Source organism: Engystomops pustulosus, chromosome 2 (genome assembly GCF_040894005.1).
Source record: "Engystomops pustulosus chromosome 2, aEngPut4.maternal, whole genome shotgun sequence".
NCBI classification, from domain to species: domain Eukaryota; kingdom Metazoa; phylum Chordata; class Amphibia; order Anura; family Leptodactylidae; genus Engystomops; species Engystomops pustulosus.
In genome coordinates, this window is record NC_092412.1 from 184299488 (window position 1) to 184321396 (window position 21909).

A 21909-nucleotide genomic window follows, 5' to 3' on the forward strand; every position below is an offset into this window, starting at 1 on the left:
TTACCTAGGATGTTAATAAAGGCATTAGCCAACAGATAGCCATGGGCATTGGATGCATTACACTGAAACACTGCGCTGTTTCCACTCTGAACTTCACGGAAGATGATTGTGTCCCCAGCAACTTCAAAATTGGGGTTTGGTTCTGTTGCTACAACAGAAATAAAGGAAAGTTAGAATATAATGACAGTACGTAGATTGGTGGCTCAGGTATTAATAACATATCTAACAACACAGCATTCCAATTTGCTTCAAGTACCCTGGACAGCGCAATGAACGTCCTTTCATTTTTTTCATTCCACCACAAGGGGGCACTAATGGTTCTAGTTTAGTTTTACAGCTTAACCCATTCACAGCGTAGCAGACTGTCTGTCATAACCTGATAAAACTGAATATTTGACAAAAGGATGAGAAAGGTTAAAAAGTAAGGGACATGGAATTACTTCGTAATCAGTAAACTACGCAGAAGTGTAGCATACACAAGAGCAACTTATACTGCTCTAAGTTTCAATGCATGTTATGTCACCCCACAGAAAAGACCTCTAAGGATTACACAGGAAAAAAATCATAAATGCAAATATGTCCTATTACACCCCATTGGTATCAGTATTTGTGATTGCAGTTATACTTTATAGCCTATCAGTCACAGAGTAACTTGAAATCAACCTAACAAATAGACCCGTACCTAAGATAGGTTCTCCATTCATCATCCACTGAATCGTAGGCTTAGGGTTGCCATTAGCGCGACACACCAAACGACCATTTTCTCCTGGAGCTAAGATCAGGTCCTTAGGTTTATCCAGCCAGAAAGGTGCAGCTGCCACAAGACAACAGATGTGAGAAAAGGCAAATATAACCACAGTCCCTGCAGGAATATATACCTGTAACCACCACATGTCTATAGTAAAACATCCTAGTGCTTATTGTGTACATCTACTCACTGCACTTATGTAAATTAGGAAAGTAGGTTGCCACTGTCAAGAAGATTAGGCCTTACTAACACAATAGAAGTCTATGGCAACCTGCACAAGTGTGAATAAGGCTGTAGGCCCACAAACCGACACCAACCTGTTATCCAAGATCACAGGCGTGTCCTTCTATATTCTGGGAGATTAATTATACTAATCTGTATATATGTGTGTCTATCATGCAATAGCTAGAAAATCCTTGAAAAATTAAGCAATATCCCCTGTTCAAAGAGGCCACTTCTTTCAGACGAACGAAAACCAGAAGTAGTGGAGTGGTAATTGGGAGCCAGATCAGGGTAAGTATTCTTTTTTTTGTTACCCCAGCTTAAATGCGCTTTCCGTATTCATGGAAAATTCCTTTAACAAGCATTTATATTTTTCAGCTCTGAGGTTATTTTACAACTGATCTTAACAAATGTTTGTGAAATGTGTGGTTTTATAGTGCCTTAAAACTCATTCCATGGCTGTGATTCATACCCTTCACCCGAACAGTGATGGTGTGCCTTATGCTGCCCATCCTGTTAGATGCTTGACAAAAATACTCTCCGCTGTCTTCCTCCGACACACGTGAAATACGAAGAGTTTTGTTGAAGTTCTCAAATTTCAGTTTTTGGTTCGGCAATTCGCCTCCCTTCTTGTACCACATGATTTCTGGAGTTGGTCTTTAGAAGGAGACAAATGAATAAGATGAAGATTTAGTCAATCCCAAATAATCCACTGACTCTGTGTAAGGTGTAGTTCTTACTATATTGGGCTCAGTTCACACTATGATTTAAACCGCCGTTCATTACTTCTGTTAAAAAAAAGTAAAGAACAGAGGTTTAACGCATCAGTTAAAAATTCCATTGACTTCAATGTAAATTTGATATCATCCATTATGTCCAGTTATGCAGTTATCCATTATACTATTGAATTTATGGTGGCTGCAGTAGTTTTTTTTTTTTGCATAGCTGATGTTAGCATTTTTACATTGAAGTCAGTGGCAGACGGATAGTTTAAAAAAGTGAATAATCAGATGTGTGTACAATAAATCTTGTCTTATTTGTAGATGAACCAGTAGCTGACGCACAGAATAGGATTAGGACCACCACTGCAGTACTTACACTCCAGAGGCAATACATTCAAGCAGGAGATCTTCATCCCTCAACACCAGCTTAGTGCTTGAAGTGCCCATAGGCAACAAGAATGTTGGAATTCTCTCTGGTACTCCACGGGCTAATCACAAATAATAACCACAAGTAAGTTGCAGCATATATAAAGTCCACAGTTACCAAAAGTAACTTCAACTTCACAAACTAAAACCATGATTTATCAACTGCTGCCTATTTTCTAACCAAAACTGTGTCATTTTGCAATGGTGTTCTTATTAATTCTTTAAGGACAGAAATGTATCAGTAGATATGCACTAGAACTATAGAGACATGGAACAGGGATATGGAAAAAGAGCTTCCTCTGTCCACTCCATGCACTGACCTGGTATTGCAGTACTTCCAAGACAAGTGCGCATAAAGAAAAATATCACACAGTCTCAGACAACCTTTTGTGCAAATTTATTACTAAATTTTGCACACTTCCAAACTCCACGGCATATATTCTAACAAATCATCCCTTTAGATGGTAAAGACCTCAGTGCTAGGGTGTGATCCATATGTCCAAATGTTTATCGCTCCATTTTACTTGACTAAACTGCTGTTTTAGATACAGTCCCATTGGAAATCAACCATTCAGTCTCTTTGGCAATGCTTAATCTGTTATTGGAGGCACCTGCTGTCTGTTTAAGGATCTATTTACTGGCCTCTTGAGACTTTCACTGGGTCTGGAAAATAGTGTTAGTTAATTACTTGTTAATTCAAGAAAACCCATCAGTAGGTTTATTATATGAACATCTCATTCCTGCTTGTCAGTGTTCACCACTTCATGTGCTTTGTCTTCTGAGGCCACTAATATGTATTAGATCCAGTGATAGCTTTATAATTAAACTAAGTGGGTACTGAAATGAAAAGACTGGAAATGAGGTAATAAAATATGACAACAAACACAAACTTCTTGTAATACAAAATATACTGTAAAATTCATTGAAAGCAAAGGACTTAGAAATCTTACAAAATATTTTTGTTTATTCTTCATCAAGTGGATATTTTTAAATTTCTTATTTCACAAAATGTTCCGACTTAAACTTGCACTATAGTGAATGTTAGAGAAAATAATCATGTGATTTATCTACAATTAAAATTGGCAGAACAAAGATCAAGACAAAAGATAAAGCTCTAACTGCATCTTTGTCATCTATTGTTCCTTGCAACAACGTATGGTTATCGGTAATTTTGGTGTTGCCCCTTTTTTCCTGTGCCTTACAACTGCCCCACAGTATTTCTGGGACACATATGCTATTTTGTTGTGAGCGTTGTATATGAAGGCCTTCTGAGGTCTATCCACTTCAGACAGTTAAGGACAGGATCTTTAACTCTTTCGATACCTTGAGAATATTTCACATAATCGGCTCTCTAAGGAGATTAAACCATCCAGTAGCTGTCAGTAAACAGTAGTGTCATTAAAAACCTCATCAGCATCCTTTATATCTCAGCTGTCATTGCAGTACAGAACAGAAAACTGATTTACACAAACTTTTAAATAAGGTGAAAGGCAGAAGGAACATATTTCTTTAACCCCTTAAAGACAGCTCATTTTCAGGTTTGGGACATAGGACTAAACACATTGTTAGATGATTATTGCTTTTGACGTACATAATATTTTCTGCATACATTATGTTAAAGGGAACCAGTCATCAAAAATCTACATAATTAATTATTACCAGTATGCTGTCAAGCAGACTAACACCTTCCACATTGTGTTTCTTTCATGGCCCTGCATGGTGAAATCATGAAGAAAATCAACCTTGAAGTGAGATGTAAATTGGCAGAGAGACTGAAGTCAAACTCTTCCCACCTCTGAATGCCTCCACCCATGCAATTGACATCATGCACCAGGAGAATGGGTTGGGAGAGCCTGACTTCAGTGTTAAACTTGCCGCCTCCTTGACTTTATACAATCAATTTACAGCTGTCTGCAAAGTTGTTTTTATGTATGATGCAGCCACACAGGACCATGTACTGAACATGATCTAGAAAGTGTTCAGCTGCTTGACAGCATACTGCTAGTAGTTTAATGGGTACATTTCTGCTGACAGGTTCCCTTTAAACCCTTATTTCATTTGCTTTTTTTTGTACATTTTGATTAAAAACCAGAAATAAGTAATCCTTTCATTGAAATTCCTAAGGGTGACTACTAATCTTTCAGGAAGTGCAACTACTGTATTATCTATTTTTTCATTGACATTCATCTTATACTATTCATTACCTGCACTTTTGCAGAAGTTCAATTTCTCCTAAAAATTGTCTTAATACAATTCTATACAATATGAATAGTGAATATGTTTCTAATTCCCGCTGGAGACCAAAACAAATATGGTCCCTGTGGCCCCATGTTGATGGAAATTTGCACCAATGACATGGGGCACCTGGAGAGGTCAGTATGTGACTGGATCCCCACAGAACATACAATTACCCCTATTCGTATGACAGTGTGGAAAATTACTGGTTGTGGTATGTTTTTCGTGCTGTGGTCAAGTTGGCAAAGGCCAGATGTCAAAAGCACAAAGTTAACATTGGCACATAAAGCAACTGCAAAGCAGGAAAGAAACAAAGAGATATGGGAATGTGCGTGTATCCTGCAAATGAAAGGAGTTTATTCTGTCATATGTTATTGACAGAGCAGTATTTAAACTCTTCAAAAACTTTTATATTTCAAATGATATGTATTTTATGTGACTCGCAGTAATTATATGAAACTGCAGCAAGATACCCCAAAAGGCTTATTTATTCACCAAGAACTGAAAAAGATGCCTCCCCATTGACTGAGGGGCAGGTTTAGGCTACATGCACATGAACTGTTTTTTGGCCATTTTTTCAATATAGTTAGCAGATGGCACCATGTACATCAATGCGCTCTCACACGATGGATGTTTCAACAGTCCCCTGTGTGAGCTGACAGTTTGGGCTGCAGATTATGGATCAGGTCCTATTGGTGCCTGTGTGGCTGTGGCAATCCTCTTCTACGGTCATCAGCGGATAACACGCAGGTCGCTAACAATGAACCAGGGGTCCATTGTTTGGAGGCCCTGAGAAGCACACTTTCTTGTGCAAGTAGCCTTAAGGAGTTTCTTTAAACTTAGTACAACTCACTGGTGGAAATACAGTATAATATAACCAGTGCTTCTATATAGTGATATGTGCTACCAGATCATCTCACTGATCAGTTAAGATTCATTTTTGGGACTTGTTATGAATATAGTGAGAGTGGTTAGCTAGAAGGTGAGGTAAAATGGAGGTCTGGAGACTCCAATGACTCACCCTGGTACATAATAGTGAAGTTCACTGTGGAATGTACTGCAGAGTCATTACGGGAATTCTCTGTAATAAATAAGATAGGGTGAGAGCCCCAGGGTAACATACATAGAAGCAGTCAATAAGGTAAAAGAATGAGTAGTAGAGAGTGAGGATGAAGGATGAGGGGAGAAATGAAGTGAGACATACATGTGCTGGAAGCATGCAGCTGGAGAAGGCAAAATGCAGAAAGTACAGAGATAAATTGCAGTGAATGTAACACATGCATGTCAACAGGAGATACCCTGAAAAATTTGGGAGGTATTAAGCTTAAACAGGAGTGAACCTAAGTTCTCTGCTGCCTAAGGAAAGGTAGAGAAAATGTTAAATAGTATGTTATTCCAGTAGTAATATATCAGGTTACATGATCTAACCATGCCATGTCTAACACCCATGCTGACATTGGCTGTTAAGAGACACTATGTTTAAAGGGAACCTGTCACCAGAGACCTCATTTTTCACTAAAGACAGATTGTAAAAGCCCATGACACCAGCAGTGCAAATCTGCCTTTCTGCCTTTTCTAAGCATTTGCATTACAATATAATTGTGTGTAATAATTTACTCTTGCATCCTGACAAAATCCTGAGGTAGTCACAGGGACAGGACTTTGGTTTGCATGCATTTCAAAAAACAACATGTGACCTGTTTGTGCTGCAGGCTGTCTCCATGTTTGTGCTCATGTACAGCTTGTCCCTCCCCCACTGATGTCAGGCTGACCAGGCTGTGACCTCTGAGAAGGAGCAGGAGGAGGAGCTGTACAGAAGCACAAAGGTGGGGGCCAAGCTCTGAGGAGTGGGTAACACAGACAAGCCACATGTTGTTTTTTGAAATGCATCCAAAGCAAAGTCCAACCCCCCGTGACTACCCCAGGATTTTGTCAGGGAGCAAGGTAAGTTATAACACACAATTATATTGTAATGCAAATGCTTAGAAAAGGCAGAAAGGCAGATTTGCACTGCTGGTGTGAAGGGCTTCTGCAACCTGTCTTTAGTGAAAATGAGGTCCCTGGTGACAGGTTCCCTTTAAAGGACATCTACCAACAGGATGAAGGAGTGTAAACCAAGCACACTGACATACTTGTGTGTGCCCCCTCTGGCAGTATCTGCTCTTCGTTAGCTTTTTTGGACCTTGTTTTAACAAAAAAAGTTGTACAAATTATGAAAATGAGCCTGAGGGGCTCCAGGCTCTATAGATGTCAATGGAGCCAGGAGCCCCTTAGGGTATGTCAGTGTGCCAGTATGTCAGTCTGCTTGGTTTACAATCCTTCATCCTGGTGGTAAATTTTATATAAGTGAAATATATCTTGCTGGAAGTGGTTGTGCCCGAGGAAAGAACTAAACTTGCCACTGGTGCACACTTGTGCTTATATCTAGTAAAACAAGGGGCATTCACTAAATATAGAGGGATGATGCGCCTGTATGCTGTGTATAGCACACAATTAAACATTACATAAATCCCAAATTTACAACCAATGGCTTAAGATTTGTGCTTGTAGATAGTTATAGCTGAAGGGTATCATAAAGTGTAAATCAATAAATGGAGTTGTTATAGGCTAAATGTTAAGATCTCAAGGATTCCCAGGAGTATTAGGAAGTGCATATAGGACCCATACACTTGTCCATATCCTTATTTCAAGCCTGATAATCTAACCATAGTTTAATAAAAGTTTCTGTCTCTCCAATGAGAAACAACAACAGCGAAATAGACAATGAATGAAGGATTACATGGAAAATGAGTTATTGTGGCGTATAAAGTTAAAACAACACATAAAAATAGCAGAAAATATACAGTGACAGCAACATCAAGCAAATACAAGACAAATTCAAACAAACTGCAAAAAGGGGCATAAAGGAACTGCAGGTGGGTTATAATATTCCAAGCAAATGTGTCAAACTGAGCAAAAAGATGCTGAATAAACAAACCAACAGCAGCAGCGGGGAAGTTTTCTGCAGATGTAGCCTTCAGGTAGTGTGAAATCTGACATAATAAACTTGTAGAACCTATTCTGTTGTACAATACTATTTAGTTTAGTATCAGTCACTAGTAGCCACATGTATGCTTTACTTAGCCCCACAAACTACCAGCCCACATTATGCCCACAAACCTCATAGATGTGGACATTGAAACAACCTGACAGTCTTTGTAAGCCCACATCTGTCCAAAATGGAACCCCAGAAGACTATAGACCATAAATGGGTCAGTTGGGATTTCATATGAGTGTCCTACAATTTGCAGATGGAAGAGTCGTGCATGAAGAACATTTTTGACCTCCTAATGAAACCTTTGAAATAGAACTATATAATAGAAGTGTAAGCTATTTTTTTGTGTATTAGCTTTGTATGGGCATAGAATAAAAAAAGAAAAAACTAAACATTTTTAACAAGTGTTCTTACGTAGTACACACTCATAAACATTTTTTGACAGATTTGTATCCAGTGGTATTTTTTTCAATCTTGAGCAAAGGAGAAAGTTGTATGTTATCATGATTAACAATGTTTTTTATGAAAAGTGTATATATTTAGATAATTATTTAGCATTTTAAACTGTAATTTAGCTACACTATTATGAATTAAGACAAGTCATGTAGGACATTTCGTCAATTGTGTCTTTCTTATAAATATGCAAATATGTTTTGCTGGATGGTACAAGGAAAACATACTTCCAGACCCTAGTGTAAAAACTCTCACTCAGCTAAACCAGTTCCCTACACTGTACTGAAGAGATGCAAACACAACAAAACAGTGCTGTCTACAGTTCAGAATCTGTTCCTTTTCGAATAGATATACTGCTTCAGCTTTAATCTTGCATGTCATTAGGCTTCTTGAAAGTCATGCTTGATATTAAGGGGGCTGTCTTACAAGGTAGTTAAGAGGCAATGTTTCCTTTTCCCATCCTGGAAAACATATCTGCATGTTTCCCAGATTCCCCTAGTGGAGCATCAATGGCTCTAAGTCTGCACACGCCTGCAAGGCAGTTTTAATTAGCAAAATCTTCACAAGGAGAACTCTTACTTCATAGCCCATTTTTTTCTTAATTATTTGTAGATATAGGAAACGTGACAAAGAAAACGGCAACATTTGACATGATTTTCCAATGAATATACTGTAGAGAATGAAGTTGCACTTACTGGTTAACACTTTAAGAGTGTAGGCATTCTTCTGCTGGATGGTGTGTGTGAAATGGGAACGAGCATTACAGCTATAATCTGTATGTGCATCTTCACGCAGGACATTAGAGAAATACAGATCTCCATTCAAACCTTGAGAAACTCGTCTATTCTGTGCAATAGGCTCCATTGCTAAAACATGTGGAAAACATTATACTGTAAAAGAATAGAACACCAAATATATAACATACTGTAGCTCAGCTTTATTTTCAACTTACAGCTGCTCATCCAAAATATCACTGGAGGGGGAAGGCTTGGCGGGGGGTTGCATTGAAGTATGAGTGAAGCGCCCTCATTCACAACAACCGGGTCCAGATTTTCCTTTGGCCACAATGGTGATCCTGTTGAATTTTAAAGAAGTTTTAACTAAATTGCATCACATTTACAGAACCCTCTGAGTAAGATGTGTAATCAAATTTTATATTTTTACTTTGTTGTTTCTAAACCAAGAAATGTCACGCTCTTTTATTAATGATAACAAAGACCTATAAAGGGCTGGGCAAACACAAAACATAATTCCTGAAGAATGTCTGGTCGAAAAATAGCTGGTTTGTGCCAGGGCTTTTAGCTGTGATTTACCTGCAGCAAGGAATGAATTCCACACAAAGATTCTACAGTGTTCATTAACAAGTTGTAGTTTTAAAACCACAATGTAAATCCTTACGCTGCAGGTTTTATTATGCAGCATGTGGACAGGGTCTGTATAAATCCCATCCACAACGAGGTCACTGTAATTCGATGTAAGGTAGCTATCAGTGATTTTGGCAGGGTTATTGCACAACGATTATTCTACCTCACAAGGAAAAATGGTTAGATGCTTTGGAATTGTTGTACAGTTTTGTGAAAGAAGTGTCAAAATATATAAAATAATGGTACATGTGGATGGCAAAGGATGTCAATTATGTCATGGTTGTCATGGCTTTTTATCTCTTTAATGTGAATCCATAGCCTGATCTGCATTAAAGCTACGTAACATTGATTAAATCAAAATCTTTTAATTGTCTTCAGAAATGGCAGGTACACTTTGGCAATCCTCAAGTGCATCAAAGAGCTGCACAGTCCCATTGGTTTTAACAGGTGCAGCTTCGGCTTCACTTTCAAAGGCAAATGTCATACTAAAACTAAAAAAAACTATAAGGCTATAATGTTGTTGAAACAAGCTTATTGAATTCACGATCTTTACATTGCATATATTCTGCGTACTTACTTGAAACTTGCAATACAATCTTGTTTGAAAGGGCTGTTCCGTGTCGATTGCGAGCAAAGCACTGATATTCCCCTTCATAGTCCTCAGGCCTACCACCACCATAAATGTCTATGACAAGCGTCCCAGACCGCCTGCGGAATGAGACTTTGGGGTCTTTGGCTACATTATAAAACTTCCCATTCCGTGTCCAGGTAAATCTATGGGGATGAAATCATAAAATAACATATTTTATTACATATTTTGGGCACATCTGGGCATTGATATTAAATTAAATTAATCTGCTGGGTATATACATCTCTTCAACTGGATGTTCAGAAAAATATACCTGTGTGAAGATTATTTTCCATAAATGTGGTAATTTTGACTCTTACAAACTGTCCTTGGATGTGGCCACCTCTGCTAGAGTGATTCCTCAAAGAAACAAATAGTTCTTGCATATGCAATGGATGGGAGTTACTTCATGTCCCACAGCTGTCCTGTGATAATGAATGCTGAATCCAGGTGCTGAGGCAGGGCTCATCAGCGCAAGTGTGAACACCAATTCCTAGGGTGCAGGCTGGCTGTATCCAAGGACATCTATCTCATCTCTCATCAGGGGCAACATTGCTACATTTATGAGAATTTATTGTCATACAGGTAGATTTCTTTTAATAACATCCCACTAAAGAAATGTATGTGTATGCCAGGTGAATTAAATTAAATGTGAATGCCCAGATGAGAATATCTCTAAGTGTGACTAAACCTTTAAGATTATAAAAGTGAAAAAAGTCTTAATTACGGTGTCCCGCACTTCTTCATGCTTTTAGCAATGTGTATAATGCAGCTTTCTCTTTACACACATCGACAGCTGATAAGATAAGAAGCTCAAAAAGTATTTCATGAATTAACGCCTTACAGTCCATAGATTATCTCATCTCCTTACAGAGGTAAATTATCAATTAAAACATTTGATTAAGGAAAGAGATAAGGGCGGATGGCTAATGATTAACTATCTGATGTGCGTGGACTTGAGAAGGCTTTCAGATACACTGCTCACTAATGGAGTATAAAGGAGAAAAACATTAGACAGTGAAACTTTTTTCCTTAATAGTGTATTTGACAAACTTTATTATTATCCCCTGCACTACCGAAATTCTGAAATATTACCTTCAAATGTTTATTTGTGTTTAAAGGACATCTACCATCAGATTCCCTGATGGTAGTTGATTAGTAATCACTTCCTGTCCCTCTATGCAGTAATCTTATTTTGATATATCTTCGAACGGTCGCATTTTAGGAAAAAATATGTTTTTAAAATGTTCAAATGAGACTGTGGTGCTGTGCAGAGCAGCGCCACTCTCCATCGAAATGTAATATGTTCACTCCCCCGGCCTAGCTGGCAAAGTCTACAGGGCGTTCAGAGAGGTAGTGATGTCACTGTTAAATCTCGCACACTTACAGGGCAAGGAATGTTGTGATCACACATGCACTAGATTTGTAGAGAGAGAGCCGGCGATGTCACCTCTATACACTCTCGAGCTGGGGGCATGAAAATATTACATTATGCAGAGCCTGGAGGTTCTCTGCAGAGTACTTCAGTATCATTTGAATATTATGGTAATAATAATAATTATTTATTTATATAGCACACACAGATTGCGCAGCGTTGCACAAAGCATGGCAAATTGGTAGATGTCCTTTTATTAAGCTTTTAAAGGTGCTTCATCTTTTTTTTTTTTTTTTTTTTTAAATTTTTTTTTTATTATCTAATATGAAAAGTGTACATCAATATAAAATATGACATTAATTATTTTCAACAATCATTATCCTTGTACATTGTGACATTAACAACAATTCTTGCTTCCCTTTATAAATATATAACAAATTGCAATTTCCATTTTTTTATTTTTTTTTTATCTATATATTCCCTCCCCACCCCTACCCTCTCTTGGTGGTTGACGACTTCTTGTATCTATTCTTTTAAATAATCTGCAGCAAATAGGAATTATCTAATGCTCAAAAAGGAGAAAAAGGAAATCAGGTACCTAGTTATATTATTGCACCCTTCCCTATTTTTAGTGCATGTGGGCTCTTGTGAACCATTTTTCCCTTAATTTTTCCAATTCGGTTCCTTTACCTATTTTTTCTAGCTGTTCAGCATGTAGTAAAACATCCATTCTCTCTTCCCATTCTTGCACGTTTGGGGTATTATTTTCCTTCCATTTAAATAGAATTAGTTTCCTTGCTAGTAACATGCCCTTCATCACATAGAGCACACCACTAGGGGACCCTATCACCCCGATTTTAGAACCTAATATACACACCACTTCTTCGTCTGGAATTGTGCAGCCGAATATTGATGCCAATCTTTCCAAGACTTGATTCCAATATAGGTGAAGTTTAGGACATCGCCACAGCATGTGTATTAGATCTGCATCCACTAGATTACATTTTGGACATTTTTCATCTCTTGTGTTACTGAATCTATTAACTCTTTTTGGGGTGTAGTGAGCTTTATGGAAGATGAATATTTGGGAAATAATGTGGGCCAGATTTCTTGTGGTTTTTCTATTCATTTTGAGTGCATCTACCCATGCTTCCTTAGATAGATCGGGGATCACTTTCCCCCATTCTTCAAATCCTCCTTTAACTGGAGGTATTTCTTGATTGTTTAATAGGGCTTTATATACTCTAGACACTATACCTCTTCTCCTTACGTTGCTATCAAAGAGAAAAAAGGTGCTTCATCTTAAATGTGACATTACTTACGTTGGAAATGGGTTTCCTGTAGCTTCGCATTCAATGTTAATATTATCACGTGGGTCAACTATATAATTCTTTTCTGATTCCTTGGTAATGGTTGGGGGCTGATACACTACACAGAGGACAAAAATGTAAGAGTGAATCTTCTTATGACACAACATGCAACATTGAAATCACTAGTTACCTAATACAATAAATAACAGTTATCTAGCTACTAGAAAGATGCTGACACCCATTTCTGACAAGTAAGATTCTCTAAAAGTTTTTTATGGTCCTAATTTGCTACAAAATTTTTGAGCATTGTATACACACCAGTAGTAAAATATTTAAAGGGAACCTGTCACCAGGTTCCCAAAGCCCATTATATTAAGCTACCGTCCACTCCTGGATCCGTCCTCCCATCTCACATGCTCCAGGTCCTCCCTCTCCATCCCACAGGCTGCTCGTTCTGCCTCCCACCACTGATGCCAGATTACCGCAGCAAGCAATGCCTGCACTTGCACAGGGAGCTTGCTCTGAGCTGAGATATGAAGTCACCGTGTCTCCACTCTGTATGCATGCATTGCACTGCCCTATCAATAGCTAGAAAGTGAGGTGCCAGAGGTCCGTAATAAATATCTGCTCCAGCCAGTTGTCCTGTGGAGCAAATAACTGCAATATGGAAATGAACATAATGTCCAATATACAATATGATGGTGGGGGTCTGATGACTGTGTATAAGCAAAGACCCCTTTGGAACACCCCTTAAATCTTTGAGCTATGGTTGCTTGGTGCCTCTACTTTCCCAGTATATTTACATTGATTAAGGAACCCATAATACTCACAATAACCATTGTACAATGGATCTAGCAATTAGTTGGTATGTTTTATTATATTAAAATAAAAAAAACTGCTATGCTGATCAGGGCAAATCCTATGGTCTGTGGCTAGCTTCACTAGCCACTATCACCATATATACTCGTATCATCCTGAATTACAGTATTCCTTATAGTTTAATATATTTTTCCCTATGGTTCACACATTCATTAAACTATTGTAATAAGTCCAGGTTGTCATGAACTGTATTAGTCAGAAGCAAATCACACTGATGAATGAAACTTACGGTCTCGTTCAATGGTTGCTGTTAGTTTCCATGAAAGCAAATGGGAAGTTAAAAAATAGACAAGGTTAGCAAACAGAAAATTACATTTAAAAACCTAAACCTAAAGACAAAAACAAAAGACATAAACTACTATGAGGAGTCTAATGAGTCAAAACACATATGTTCTCTCCTACAAAATTAGAACATCCTATGAGATGTAAACAAAAGACAATGATATGTCTGACATTACGTATGATTTACATGATATTAGTATCAAGACATCAGTGTAAGGATTATTATCAGAATGAGATAGAACTGTTCTTATTTTGCAGTAATAACAGTGAAAAGTTATATATATTTAAAGGGGGAGCCCAAAACTTTAATATAAATGCTTGCAGTACCTTGATTATTTTAATTCTTGGAATACCCATTCAAATAGGGAATTATTCAGACCATTTAGGCCTGCATTTGGCTCCATAACACATTAGCCCAGATTTATCAAAGTTTTTGAAAGAAAGAACGTGCAAACTGTTTGCAAATGTATTTATAAAGTGTCTGCACCAGTATTGTGTTGACATCTTGAAAGCACAGTGAAGATGTAATAATTTGTCTTCAAAGAACATCTCTCTTTACCTATAAGTGGTATTAACTCCTTACTGACGTGTCACGTAATGGTGGTACCTCACACGTCAGCTCCTGCAGTATGGAGAGGGCTCACGGACATATTGCAGCAAACACCCACTGGGTAATTATGTAAAAAGCTGCCTGAGGAAGGCGCTGCCATATTGGATTCGATCTCCTCCCCTCTGTGAGGTCATTTGGGCGGCAATCAGTTACTATGACAGCCTCGGGTCATTCAAAGACCTGAGGCTGTCTTGTTTTAACCCATATCTTAAATGTGCGATTTTCACATTGTTATAAACATGCACATGTGGTAAACTGTAGCATGGCGTATATGGTAGGATCATTCAGACAACCTAGGGTTAAAGTACCCTGAAAAATAGTAAAAACAAATTTTTTAAAAAAGGTAAAAAAATTTTAATTAAAAAAGCCCAAAAATCTAACCATTCCCCCCCTGCCCCGTCCCCTAGAACTGATAAAAGTATAAATATCTAATAAAAATAAATAATATATGTTACATATCGCCATGTCCCAAAATATTGAATCTATCAAAATATAATAACGGTTAGTGCCAGCGATTAACCCTATAAAGAAAATAGTTAAGGCTTAAAGATATTAAAAAAGGTCTCCTACGTCACTGTATAGTGGCAATGAGACTGGTAATCCCTAGACTGTGGAAATCCACCTCTCCTCCTACCAGATTACTGTGGGTGGAAGAGATGGACCGATTGAGACATATGGAGGAATTGAGAGCATTAGATAACAACCAATACGATGTTTTTCATAAAACTTGGTACAGGTGGGAGACGTTCAGGAACTCACCTGCTTTACTCTCCTGGATACAGGTGACTTAATAGTTGGTTTCGCTGACCCAGTAACATGGGGCACCACCCCAACCTGGAGATGTAGTGATAGATTCCTTGTCCCCCCCCCCCCCCCTTTCCCTCCCTCTCTTCCCTACCCCCCTTATTTTTTCACTTTTGGATGTTTGGTTAATTATAGGTATGTTCATGTTTGCTTTGCTGAGCTTGAAACCTACTCGTATATGATGCTCTGTCATAACTAAATATGGGGCTGCGACCCGAACATGTGCCTGACTTGTAGGCTTTTCGCTCGCTTGCAATAAAGTTTATTGAACCATAAAGAAAATAGTTCAAAATCAAATTTGACACTTTTTTGTCATTTTGAAACATATTAAAAACTTAATAAAAAGTGACCAGAATGGCGTACCTGAAAATGTCATCAAAAGTTGCAAAAAATGACACCTTTTTGGAAAGTCTAAATACTATGCAGTGAGTCGGAGCTAGATCTCCACAGCCCCTTGTCACGTGATCTAATGACCTGCCGACTGTCAAGAGAGAGACCATGTGAAATGAAGTCGGTGCTTTATTGTAATGCAACCCTTTCGGTCCCAACAACAGGCTCAGTATGTCGAACCCTAAATCTATATACTTTTGTGTCTTCACAAAACTGCTTGTACACTTATCATTCACTTACAGAGGCCACTGCTTAGGAAGGGAGGTGCTTATGGGTAAAATAGGGCTTTTGTTCTCATTATACAATGTACACATATTCCATATGATAAAGATTGAGAAGGATTCATTGTTGATTTAACATAGAATGAAACAGTAAGGAAAATTGTATCTTTATCCTATCAATAATTGATTAAATTAAAAAAAAAAATACTAAAATTGATATCAAAACCACATTTTAGAAGTCCTAAAAAAGGTCCTAAAGGTAATTAAATTATACCAAATTTTACTTTGGTCCTAAAGGTAATTAAATTAAACCAAATTTTACTTTCAGAATGTTTTTTTATAGAAACAATTCTTTAACTGGTTCAATCCTAATATTTTTTTATATTTTTTGGGCAAATTTCTACTGTTCCAATTCTGAACTATTAAAGAAAAAGACACATTACTCTCTCTGACATAGCAGAAACAGGATTAAACACAAGTGCAGTGGATCAGCTGTAAGGTGCAATGGACTTGCACTTAGTATGTTTTACCCTACCCTTCTCATTGTACTGAGATCTTCTCAAGTTCACGTCTGCATGTACTGTCTAGCCTGACACTCAAGATGTCTAGAGATGATGCCTCCTTGTCTTGTGAAGAGGAGTGTGACAACCATAAAGTTTAGCTTATAGGGCTGCGTATCCCCAGAAAAAGGCAGCTGCTCCGCTTATTCTTATCTAGCACCTGCAATGCTGGACGGAGTGGGTCCTCATTGTATATGCTCACTAGTCCCCTGTCACCAATGGAGCCTAAACATGACAGGGTCATTGAGCTATTGTATGGGGGCAGTGGTGGATGTTAAAAGACACAGCTGCTTCTTAAAGCCCTTCACAGTACCATCTGCACAATGTGGATTGTTTCACGTCTCTTCTAAGACAGGACAGGTAAAAGATTGGTCATGGATCTATAAACATGAATGAACATGATTATAGATAGCTGAATAAAAATGTTGCATTTGTATGGAAAATGGACCTACCAACATATATGACATAAATAATGAAGACAAAGAATATCAGATTATGGGAAACATCACGCCCCTTTAACTTACGGTCCTGAGGAACTTTAATAGCACAGACCAACTGGAGAATGAGTATGATAAAAGATATCCATAAACCAGGGTGAGACTTCATCTTGTTCCTGGGGATGTGGGGGAGTAAGACTTTTTTTCACCACTGCAAAGCAGATCTATGGCAAAAAAAAAAAAAAAAAAGTATTAATGTAGAACAAAATGGTCTACCAATGCATCCTCAGACTCACTACCAGCATTTCTAACATTGTTAGCAATGTGTAGCTTTCTATTGTGAGTGCATCATGGAAGCTTTTCTGAAAAACTACAAAATATACTGGCATAAAGCTACCCCCTAGGCATGGCCCTCAAGGTTTTGCTAAATGCATTTTGAATAGATATTTGCTTTACTGTGATACATCTTATAGGAGAATACTTGCCTTGAAATCTTTATACTGTACTAACAGACACATACAGTATAAAGTATTTCACTGCTGCACAGTGGTTTAATGAATAAAGAAATACATAATTATGTTATGGTCCCGTTTTTTTCAGAATAACACATTTTTGCATTTTTGGAAGGGGAGTGAAACTGTGCAATAAGACTCCATTACAACGTCACTGATTCCCTCTCTCTCTGCCCCCTCTCTCAACTCTAATTTGCACAAGTTTAACATACAGCCTCAGGCTGTGCTCTCGCCCATCTGCTTGAGAAGCCAGCTGCTGCCTACGTCACAGCACTACCCCCATCTGGAGTGAGTGCTATTGTGGTCCTAACCCTGGAAAGTTCATCTGACCAATGCAGCATACCCACATGCAAGATGTCACATCCAATGAGAGGCAGGTATTGTGTGACAATAACCTGACAACATCTCTAGCTGAGAAGTCAAAGTACTTTCCTTATTCTCAGATGTCACTTGGGCAAATGAAGCATGAATAAACATTATCTTATCATTGATCACAAGGTGGCTTGGATACTGCAGGTGCCATATACAGAATTAGTAAAGAAAAACTTACACCTTCCAGATGTGACATAAATGGTAAGCTCATGTGCAAGAAATCTAAAATCTGGAACAGCTCTATCACTAACATCTTAACCAAAATCTTTTAAGAAGTTTTCAGAATGACTGATACTTTTACAAGCTGGAAGAAAGGGTTTCCCCTTTTATTATTGGTATTGAGAAACAACGATTTAGACTATGCCCTTCCTACAATGTCAAAGAGTAGCTCAGGCAACCTCGGTAGTCCTAGATATGAAAGCTGCTGATTTCCAATAAACAGTCAATTGGGCACATTTACTAAGGGCTTTGCACCAGTATTTAAGAAGTCTGTTGCATGCCTTATGTTAAAGGTGCACCAAAAAAAAGTTGGGGAACTCTGTCGGGGCAGTACACAGGCAAACCGCATTTAGTGCAGTTTGCACCACTCTTTGTAAATGTGCCCCAATATGTATAAAGGTATACTGAAACTCTCCTACGGCAGATGTTGGTGTAATGGCCATCCTTGATTATTTTGGGAGGTACAGCTTATTGCCATCTCCCTTTTGAACAAACATGCAAATCCATGTCAACTTTGCATGTGCATTATGCAAGTTTTTACATCTACACTCACTAAAACTTAAATCACAAAGTATCAATATACCTTGCAAATTGGTGTAAAAAAGATTTGGGAACCTGTCATGAGGCTAAGCCCACAAACCAGAAACAGGACAGCATCAAGATAATAATGATGTCCTATAGTCTGGGAGATTCAGCATAATACACAAAAACTTTGAAGGATGTAGTTAAATGCCATATAATGCAGTGCAGAACACATACACAGGTTTATCTTACCTTAATTTATGTCCTATAGTCCAGGTAAATCATCACAAGCATCATTGGCAACTGCTGGTACTGTAAAACATTATTGATGCCAGGACGGCTACGCCCTCCCATCCTTTCCCCCCCCATAACTCCTTGCAGGTAAATTGAATACAACGTTCACATTTCTATTTTTGTGTAATGGTGAATCTCCCAGAATATAGAAGGATATCACTGTGGTTCTGTCACTGTCCTGTCCTGTTGTTGGTTGTGTGTGGGCAATAATTCTCACATCAGATTTCCTATCTTACAGTAACTTACTTTTAGATGTATTCCTATTACTTGGATTTTCTTTTAATCTGCAAGAGAAGATATTATTGTTAATTACAGGAAGCTTAATTATTCTACCAAATATTATTAAAAGGGGTTTTCCTACGAAAGAAAATTCTCACATCGCAATCCCCTAGTGATGTTAACACAATAAATATAATTTTTAACCCCTTACTTCACAATTTTAAAAATCCAAGGGTGGGTGAGCCTCTCTAAGCAGACACTTCATGATCCATCTAGTTCGGTGGGGTGACATTGTCTTTACATTATCATGGTACAAGGTGTATATACACTTTCATCTGGCTTCTGACATTGTACTTACACACTGACACATAGAGAGAGAGATGAGACAGATCAGAGATGCATGAGATCCATTAGATGCCTATTACACACACAGCATTGCTACATCTATGTTCCCAAAGATATGTGCCTGCCTCCCCCTTCTCCCGGATCACTTATTTCTTTGAAGTTTGTAGTTTGCAGCTTGTCTCTCCTCACAATCTCCTGCTAGGAAGTGAATCAGTGTACGTGTTGCTGAGCTCCGTGCAGGGGGCGTGGCTACAGGCACAAGACACAGAATTCTCATCTGCATGCTATCACACAGAAATCCAAGATGGCACCCCACCCAGAAGTCAGAAGTTAAAGGGTCATGTCTAGGGGCAGATATAGAGTAGGTAAGGTGCCACACTCTCCGTTTTGGGTAAATATGGGCCCCCAACTGTACCAACCACCAATATAAAATTAGTATGTTAGAGCAAGGTGGATAAAATGTAACTTTTATTTACAAATTCATTAAAAATTCTTAATTAAATCCAATTACAAACAAGATGCTATTATAGTATGAGCCGCTACATATAGGGTATATCCCGTGTTATGTGATGCTCAAAAGTTCAAACCAGATATATGGAAAGGACGACAATGCGCTTCCATAATAAATTATCCTGACACAATAAGACACCTATCTATGCATCATAGGGCAACAAAATACAAGTTGGACTTAGTATATAAGGGTGGACTTGGTATATCAAGTTGAGTATTCAATTTAATCCACTATATATCATGCTCAATAAAGATGCCTGGTATAGACACTGAGTGGACCTATTAGCAATGTGGGCATAAACCATTAGATATCAGGTAACATGTTCTTACCTTCTGCCAATCCAGACATGAGAAAGACTGTAAAAGCATGGGGTGATCTTACCATTCCTGTAGATCTCAGGTCATCGATTCATACCATTCATGTCGAGACTCTGTAAAACCCTCAGCTTCTAGCTTGTCCTTTAGGTGCCCAAGCTCCCGTCCTGACAAGGACGGTCCACAACTGTCCCTACTAGATAACTTGCCCTAGCTTAGGTGGTCTCAGACACACAAAGATCCCAACGCGTTTCCTCTGCTGTGATGCAGATTCATCAGGGGAGATAGATAAGATTAAATCAATTCTTGTCAGAAATCATGAACGATGTATAGCTGGTTAGAACAAAGCAGTGGCTCCATTCCACATGCAACCCGGCATAGTGAGTACCGGATGCTCGGCTGGCGTGTGCAGAGAGCATCTGCGCATGTCCGACTGTTTATACCGTTTTCGGCGCGCTCAAGCCGCTTGCTTCCGCCTTCGTCACGTGATCCGGTCACATGACTGGTCACGTGATTCAGTAGGGCGGCGCCCAGGGGTATTGACGCGATGTCGGGAATCGTAAGTGAAACGCCCCGCTCCAGCTCGCTGTCAGTGTAAACAGGGCATGCACCAAAACACAAGAATCGACTATATAAGTATGTATATTTCAAGAAACGACACTTAGTTTCGGTATTAGAAATGAAGGTACATAAAGTGATACTTCTGGCAGTGGTCTAACCCCTGTCTAGAAATGTCATTACAGGGGCAGATATCAATTATTAAAAGGAAAAAGAATGCTGCGCCTCGAGACGAGCCTATCAGAGAGGTTCCGTCAGAACTAGGTAATACATCAACAATAAATTATCACGCAAAACATATCCAGAATGAGTGATCTGTCAAGAGTTTTATGCAAAGATGGATAATGCATATTCGTCACCTTGTAGACCATGTGGTACAGGAGGGGGATACATCATGTATCTATAAATGCGGCAAAGCTCAGAGTTTCGTTAAGTCCTGCTGGGGCTACCGTTCCAAGTCTAAAAATCCACCTTGTTTCCATCTGGAGGATTTTTTTATCCCAGTTCCCTCCTCTTGCATTCCGTGGTATATGGGCAATACCATGAAATCTCAGCATATTGGCATCACCATGATGGTGGTCAAGGACATGTCTGGCGACTGAGGTGTCCCTGGAGTGTCTGATGTCGGCAAGATGTTCGCCGACTCTTCGCCTAAACTCACGGTAAGTCTTGCCAATATACTCCATCCCACATCTGCACACCACCCTATATATCACACCTTCCGTTTTACAATTGATAAAGGCCTTAATCGCAATCTGTTCCCCCGTCACATTCGCCTTAAATTCCTTAATCACTAGGATAAAGGGACAAGCCACACATCCACTACATTTGTACGAGCCCTTGGGTCTTGCCTCATCAAGCCAGGTCGCGTTATTGGTGTTTGAGAAGTGACTGTGGACTAGTCTATCCTTTAGGGAACGGCCTTTTCTATAGGTGATGGCAGGTGATTCACTAATGGCATCAGCGATGTCAGGATCCATTAGGAGAGTGCTCCAATGCTTGGAGACAATCTCCCTTATTTTTTCTGAGCCATTACTGAAAGTGGTGATGAGTCTAACAGTGCGGTCGGAGTTCTCTTTATTGGTTGGAGTCAACAAGTCCTCCCGATCCTTACGTAGTGCGTTCTGAAAAGCGTCTCTTAGGATACTATCTGGGTATCCCTTTTGTAGAAACCTTTGTCTAAGGTCATCCGATTGTTTAAGAAACGTGTTCAGGTCTGAACAGTTTCTTCGCAATCTGAGGTATTGTCCTCGTGGTATCCCTCTCTTGAGTGGTACAGGGTGGCTACTTTCCCACCTCAAGAGAGAGTTTGTCGCTGTTGCCTTTCTGAATACCTCAGTATG

At 38.8% G+C, this 21909-nt stretch overlaps 1 protein-coding gene across 16 annotated transcripts in view; it reads right to left on the bottom strand.

Annotated features, from left to right (window-relative positions):
* Window positions 1-21909, bottom strand: part of NFASC (neurofascin) — a 124370-nt gene that overhangs the window by 55727 nt on the left and 46734 nt on the right. For 12 of the 16 annotated variants that reach the window (XR_011853303.1, XM_072137536.1, XM_072137533.1 and 9 more), the window contains exons 2-12: window positions 18866-18903; window positions 16788-16924; window positions 13626-13643; window positions 12530-12635; window positions 9782-9978; window positions 8793-8915; window positions 8536-8706; window positions 2069-2180; window positions 1443-1627; window positions 683-814; window positions 5-148 (exon numbers count right to left, since the gene is read on the bottom strand). Coding sequence is in view for 15 of the 16 variants with exons in the window: in XM_072137536.1 (XP_071993637.1) it covers window positions 5-148; window positions 683-814; window positions 1443-1627; window positions 2069-2180; window positions 8536-8706; window positions 8793-8915; window positions 9782-9978; window positions 12530-12635; window positions 13626-13643; window positions 16788-16869 (1270 nt within the window). In the remaining variant the exon portion in view is untranslated. The remainder of the gene's footprint in view (window positions 1-4; window positions 149-682; window positions 815-1442; window positions 1628-2068; window positions 2181-8535; window positions 8707-8792; window positions 8916-9781; window positions 9979-12529; window positions 12636-13625; window positions 13644-16787; window positions 16925-18865; window positions 18904-21909) is intronic. The other 4 variants (XM_072137535.1, XM_072137547.1, XM_072137544.1 and 1 more) reach the window with 1 other exon arrangement.